Source organism: Scyliorhinus torazame, chromosome 2, assembly GCF_047496885.1.
Source record: "Scyliorhinus torazame isolate Kashiwa2021f chromosome 2, sScyTor2.1, whole genome shotgun sequence".
Lineage (NCBI taxonomy): Eukaryota > Metazoa > Chordata > Chondrichthyes > Carcharhiniformes > Scyliorhinidae > Scyliorhinus > Scyliorhinus torazame.
This window is the reverse complement of record NC_092708.1, coordinates 396,558,077-396,565,412: the sequence shown is the minus strand read 5'-3', so window position 1 is coordinate 396,565,412 and position 7,336 is coordinate 396,558,077. Positions and strand designations below refer to the sequence as shown.

The following is a 7,336-nucleotide window of genomic DNA, read 5'->3' as shown; positions in this document are numbered from 1 at the left end:
GTGCACACTGTGCATCATAAATTAGCACATATGTCTGAGACCCCTCGATCTTTTCCATCTATCAAACCCTTCCTCGCCCATGACCATGATCCTGTTACCGAATCTCCAGCACAAACATTCTCCTGCTGCACTTGGTCTCGACATTGCACAGATTTTAAGTAAGAGCAGGAAAAATAACTATGGCGTTTAATTCCAATTTACCTTCAGCTTTTCTTTTAATTGATGCTCATTGAGAACACTTTTGTGTGTTCACCTTAGTCAATGTCTTTTTCTGGTATTAGTCATGTTAAAAATTGAAAAGCTTCCTGCTAGCTGGTTCTTCAACATTCTATACCTAACTGATGGATAAATGAGTTGAAACTTCAACATGAAATGAAATGAAAATGAAATGAATGAAAATCGCTTATTGTCACGAGTAGGCTTCAATGAAGTTACTGTGAAAAGCCCCTAGTCGCCACATTCCGGCGCCTGTTCGGGGAGGTTGGGACGGGAATTGAACTGTGCTGCTGGCCTGCCTTGAAAGCCAGCGATTTAGCCCAATGAGCTAAGTTCCTACCGAAGAATTAGTTTTCTAATAATGATCATCTTTAGTATCACAAGTAGGCTTACATTAACACTGCAATGAAGTTACTGTGAAAATCCCCTAGTCGCCACACTCCGGCGCCTGTTCGGGTACACGGAGGGAGAATTCAGAATGTCCAATTCACCTAACAAGCACGTCTTTCGGGACTTGTGGGTGGAAACCGGAGCACCCGGAGGAAACCCACGCAGACACGGGGAGAACGTGCAGACCCTGCACCGACAGTGACCTGATCCTGGAATTGAACCTGGGACCCTAGCACTGTGAAGCAACAGTGCTAACTACTGTGCTACCGTGCTACCCATCTTTAGTTAATCTCCTGGGTTTCTGGGTTACACTAATTTGAAATCGGGTGTATTCTATTGAAATTGGGGAGGGTACGAGCATGTACCTTAATATCGGTAAAAGATTCAGTGGGGGAGCATTTCAGGAACAGTGACCATAATTCAGAAGGTTTTAAGGTACTGTTGGATAAAGATAAGATTAGTTCTCGGGGTGAAGGTGCTAAATTGGGGAAGGCTAATTATATCAACATTAGGCAGGAACTGAAGAATCTAGATTGGTGGCAGATGCTTGAAGGTAAATCAACATCTGGCATGTGGGAGGCTTTCAAATGTCAGCTGATAGGAATGCAGGACGGGCATCTCCCTGTGAGGAAGAATGATAAGTATGGCAAGTTTTGGGATCCTTGGATAGTGAGGAATATTGTGAGTCTAGTCCAAAAGTAAAAGGAAGCATTTGTAAGGACTAGAAGGCTGGGAACAGACGAAGCCTGTGAGGAATACAAGAAAAGTAGGAAGGAACCTAAGCAAGGAGTCAGGAGGGCTAAAAGGGGACACAAAAAGTCATTGGCAAACAGGATTAAGGAGAATCCCAAGGCTTTTTACAAATATATAAAGAGGGTAGCCGGGGAAAGGGTTGGCCCACTTAAGGACAGGGGAGGGAATCTCTGCGTGGAGCCTGAGGAAATGGGTGAGGTACTAGATGAGTACTCTGCATATCATAATGAATCTTTATTGTCACAAGTAGGCTTACATTAACACTGCTACGAAGTTACTGTGAAAATCCCCTGGACGCCACATTCCGGCGCCTGTTCGTGTACACAGAGGGAGAATTCAGAATGTCCAATTCACCTAACAGCACGTCTTTCAGGAAACCGGAGCACCCGGAGGAAACCCACGCAGACACGGGGAGAACGTGCAGACTCCACACAGACAGTGACCCAAGCCGGGAATTGAACCTGGGACCCTGGCACTGTGAAGCAACAGTGCTAACCACTGTGCTACCCAGCCGCTGCATCAGTATTCACCAAAGAGAAGGACTTAGTGGATGATGAGCCTGGGGAAGGATGTGTAGATAATCTGGGTCACATTGAGATCAAAAAGGTGTTGGGTGCATAGGCCCTGCTTTTGCCAACATCGCCAAATGTTTGCTTTAAATATTTTGTTTTAAATATTGTGGCTTTTGAACAAATACAATTTATTTGTCTGTGCGTGTGTATATAAGTGTGAGTGTGTGTCTGTGTGTCAATATGTGTGTGTCTATCTGCGTGACAACACAGGTGGAGAAGGTAGTTAAGAAGGCATACGGCATGCTTGCCTTCATCGGCCGGGGCATTGAGTATAAAAATTGGCAAGTCATGTTGCAGTTGTATAGAACCTTAGTTACTGCTGTCTCACGTGCCAGGGACCCGGGTTAACACTGCTGCCTCACAGTGCCAGGGACCCGGGTTAACACTGCTGTCTCACGTGCCAGTGACCCGGGTTAACACTGCTGCCTCACAGTGCCAGGGACCCGGGTTAACACTGCTGCCTCACAGTGCCAGGGACCCGGGTTAACACTGCTGTCTCACGTGCCAGGGACCCGGGTTAACACTGCTGCCTCACAGTGCCAGGGACCCGGGTTAACACTGCTGCCTCACAGTGCCAGAGACCCGGGTTAACACTGCTGTCTCACAGTGCCAGGGATCCGGGTTAGCACTGCTGCTTCACAGCGCCAAGGACCCGGGTTAGCACTGTGGTCTCACATGGCTTTGCCTTGACCAATCAGAGTTGGCTTGCCTGGTTTGAAATTGAATACAAGCTTGGCAGTTAACTGTTCCCTGGTGCACTCTCCAATGCAACACCTCCAACAAGCAGAGTCCACTAGCCAACCAATCAGTACTCTCTTCTCATGCAGTATAACTTGTTGTTCCCTTTACTATTGGTATTCTTGTGAACTGTCCTGGTGAGTCCAAGACGGAAAGCTTCAGCAGCATGGCCATAGCGAGTGGTTTGGATCTGGAATAGGCTGCCTGGGAGTGTGGTGGGGGCAGATTCAATTGAGGCTTTCAAAAGAGAACTGGATAATTTTCTAAAGAGTATTTACAGAGGCTATGGGGAAAAGGCAGGGGGGTAGCACAAGGTGAAGTGCTCCAGCAGAGAGCCAGTATGGAAGCAGAGAGCAGAATGGCCTTCTTCTGTGCTGTATCCATTCGATGATTCAATAAATGGCTTCAGGAACACACAGAAGTTTCATTCAAACTTGCCAAAATAGTTTTATTTTCTAAAAAAAATGTAGTTGGTACAATTAGCCTTCAACAGGTTGAACTAAAGACTGAGATTACAACACACAAGCTTAGTCACAAAGAATTGCGTCAAATTTACCGCAGAAAAATAGACCATTCTGCCCAACTGCTTTGTACTGGTGTTTATGCTCCACATGAGCTTCCTCCCACCTTACATTATCTCACCCGATCAACATACGCTTCTATCGTGAGGACCCGGCCCCGGGTCACTGTCTGTGTGGAGTTTGCACATTCTTCTCTTTTCGGTGTATGATGTGCAGGGTGGGTGGATTGGCCACGCTAAATTGCCCCTTAATTGGAAAAAAGGAATTGGGACTCTAAATTTATTTCAAAAATACACATTCTTCTGCCATTTCTCCCTCATATTTCTGCCTGCTTTCCCCTTCAACTAAGTACATTTATTCACCTCAAGTTCCACATTCTATTCTCACCTGCTCTCTGGGTAAAGAGGTTTCTCCTGAATTCCCTACTTGTAGAACATACATGCAGAGCAGAAGGAGGCCATTCGGCCTATCGAGTCTGCACCGACCCACTTAAGCCCTCACTTCCACCCTGTCCCCATAACCCAATAACCCCTCCGAACTGTTTTTGGACACTAAGGGGCAATTTATCATGGCCAATCCACCTAATCTGCACGTCTTTGGACTGTGGGAGGAAACCGGAGCACCCGGAGGAAACCCACGCAGTCACGGGGAGAATGTGCAGACTCCGCACAGACAGTGACCCAAGCCGGGAATCAAACCTGGGACCCTGGCGCTGTGAAGCCACAGTGCTAACCACTGTGATACCATGCTGCCCACAAAAAATAAATTCCATTTATTATTGCCTAACCATTTAGAGCCACTCTCCCACAAGAGGAAACATGTTTACTCAATCAAAGTCCTTGGTAATCTTAAAGACTTCTATCAAGTGCCCAAGTGGTTAGCACTGTTGTTTCACAGCTCCAGGGTCCCAGGTTCGATTCCCGCTTGGGTACTGTCTGGGTGGAGTTTGCATGTTCTCCCCATGTCTGCGTGGGTTTCCTCCGGGTGCTCCGGTTTCCTCCCACAAGTCCCGAAAGACGTGCTGTTCGGTAATTTGGACATTCTGAATTCTCCCTCTGTGTACACGAACAGGTGCCGGAATGTGGCGACCAGGGGCTTTTCACAGTAACTTCATTGCAGTGTTAATGTAAGCCTACTTGTGACAATAATAAAGATTATTATTATTAGTTCTCCACTCAGCCTTCTCGTTTCTAGAAGAGGCACACATATTCGTGACTTGGAAATATATCCCCGTTCCTTCACTGTGGCTGAGTCAAAACCCTGGAACTCCCTCCCGAACAGCACAGTGGGTGTACCTACACCTCAGGGACTGCAGCGGTTCAAGAAGGCAGCTCACCACCACCTTCTCGGAGGCAATTAGTGCTGGCCTAGCCAGCAATGCCCACATCCCATAAATAAATAAAGAAAAGGAAAGAGCTCCAGAGGATCAACCATTCTTAACAGTTAAACCTTTTCAGTTGTGGTATCGTCCATGTAAATCTGTTCTGCACCTTCTCCAGCGACTTAACGCTCCACTGTCAACCCGCTGTCACTGATTGTCCTTTGTGAAGTTTACCATGATCCCCCTGTCCCCCTGCCCCGTGTATTCTGGAACTGAGGCACACCCGCCAATAAAAACCCCAGTTTTGACACGCGGTCTGTGTTGAGGCAGCTGTGAGTGGAGCCTCACATATCCTCCATTCTCTACACAGAAGGAAGAGGATGGTCAGCCAGGATTCCAGCAACTGACCTCCTTGCAGAGGGCCCCCGCTGGACATGTGCCTGTCAGGGGAGCGGAGGTCTTGGCCCAGTGGTCAGTCACAGTCCAATCCACTCGCAGGGTGGGCAGAAGCAAAGAACTGAGACCGATTACACAAACTGACAGATTTATTTCAGAAAATAACATTTTGGGGTTCATTATGTGAACAATTTGAGACATGACATGTGGTGAACTTTGCAGACTCAGGAAGAACGGGTGGCCGTGGATCTGTGCTTTCCAAGGCTCCTCGCCATCGGGGTTTAACCTCACCTCATGCCTGGGTCTGTGGTAGGCTCATTGCTAGAGGTTAGTCAACAAGCCCATCAGAGGAATGAGAGATGATCTTATTGAAGCGTATGCGGTTGTGACGGGGCTTGACACAGTGGATGCTGAGAGAATAATTCCAACTCACGGGGAAGTATAGAACTAGGGGGAAGAGTTTGAAGATAAGGGTTCTGCCATTTAAGTTGGAGATGAGGAGGAATTTCTTCTCTCGGGGGGGGGAGGGGGGGTCATTAATCTTTGGAATTCTCTTTCCCAGCGAGCACTGGGGGCTGGATCATTGAATATATTCAAAGATGAGTGAGGCAGGTTTCTGATTAACAGGGGGATGGGGTTCATGGAGGATGGCAGGCAAGTGGAGTGAAAGCCACAATCCGATCAGCCATCATCTTATTGAATGGTGGAGCAGGTTCAAGGGGCCGAATGGCCTCCTCCTGCTCCTATTTCTTCTGATCTCCTGATCATTATCTTTGTATCGTGTCACACCAGTATGGTAGAATGTGAATTAAATGGACCTTGGTCAATTCTCATTAACAGTTCCTGCAGTAGCATACACTCGCAAGGACACTTACCACAATCCGTGCACATGTGATGTCCGTAGACACACAATCCTCCATGCACAATATTATCAGGGGAGTGTTTGGGGGAGAGGGTTGAGAGAGCGGCTGGGGGTTTACAGAGGCTGTGAACTAAGTTGGAATGAAGTTCACTGGGGAGCCCTGATGCAGGCCCTGAGCAGAGAGCTGAGTTAAGACCTGCGCTGGCCCCAGTTTGGCGAAGGGCTGCGCCCGGGCTGGGACCCCATGTACCTGACTCCGATTCTGTCGCTGCCCCCTTGCAGCGAGCTGTCCGAGTAGAAAGGTCTCTGGTTGAGGCTTCGCTGGGCCTGCACCAGGCCCTTCAACTGATGGTAGATCCTCTGATCGGGAACAGCCATGCTGTTTGTGTCAAATCCCAGAGCTCTCGTTACAAACTCACGGAAATCCACCAACTGCAAAAACAAACATTGACATCAGACTTGGCCGAGGGTGAGCAGGCGTCATTACTGTTTCAAATTCCTTCTCAGATGTGAGCATCGGCAGATAGGCTGGCGACAAATACGACAACGTGGTGATTTTTAAAAATTCGTTCATGGGATGTGAGCCAACATTTCTTGTCCATCCCTAATTACCCCGTATGGCTATCCGTAATTGCGGCTTGCTTTGCAGTTTAAGAGGGTATTTAATTTTTTTTTTTAATTTAGAGTACCCAATTCATTTTTCTCCAATTAAGGGGCAATTTATCGAGGCCAATCCACCTACCCTGCACATCTTTGGGTTGTGAGGGCGAAACCCACTCAGACACGGGGAGAATGTGCAAACTCCACACGGACAGTGACCCAGGGCCGGGATTCGAACCTGGGACCTCGGCGCCGTGAGACAGCAGTGCTAACCACTGCGCCACCCTGCTGCCCTCAGAGGGCATTCAAGAGGCATTGCTGTGGGTCTGGAATCACATGTAGGCCAGACCGGGTAAGGACGGCAGATTTCCTTACCCTAAAGGGCAGCAGTGAACCAGGTGGGTTTCTACGACAATCGACAATGGTTTCATGCTCATCGTTAGACTTTCAAAGATAGGGGTCCCCATTTAGGACAGAGGTGAGGAGGAATGTCTTCTCTCAGAGGGTTATGAGCCGGTGGAACGGCGGAGACTGCTTCATTTAACATATTCACGGCTGAGTTAGATAGATTTTTGATCGGCAAGGGAGGCAAGGGTTATGTGGAGGGCGTGGGTAGGTGGGGTGCGGTCGGGGCAGGCAGGAAAATGGAGTTAAGGCACGGTGAGCCAAATGAGTTAATTCTACCACTATTCCTAATGTTCGTATTTTCGTCCCCAGGGGCTGGTTTAGCACAGTGGGCTAAACAGCTGGCTTGTAATGCAGAACAAGGCCAGCAGCGCGGGTTCAATTCCCGTACCGGCCTCCCTGAACAGGTGCCGGAATGTGGCGACTAGGGGCTTTTCACAGTAACTTCATTGAAGCCTACTTGTGACAATAAGCGATTACTACTATTACTAAAGGACGTTAATTGTCCATGCGTTAGTTGACTGGAGTATGACTGTGAACACAGTGCGAGGAGTTTGGTGAA

At 48.1% G+C, this 7,336-nt stretch overlaps 1 protein-coding gene across 1 annotated transcript in view; it reads right to left on the bottom strand.

The window, feature by feature from the left end:
• Positions 1-4,229: 4,229 nt before the first annotated feature.
• LOC140407937 (coiled-coil domain-containing protein 170-like) overlaps positions 4,230-7,336 on the bottom strand; it is a 118,784-nt gene continuing 115,677 nt past the window's right edge. The window contains exon 12 of the mRNA XM_072495126.1: positions 4,230-6,201. Within this exon, the coding sequence (XP_072351227.1) occupies positions 5,959-6,201 (243 nt within the window). The 3' untranslated portion in view covers positions 4,230-5,958. The remainder of the gene's footprint in view (positions 6,202-7,336) is intronic.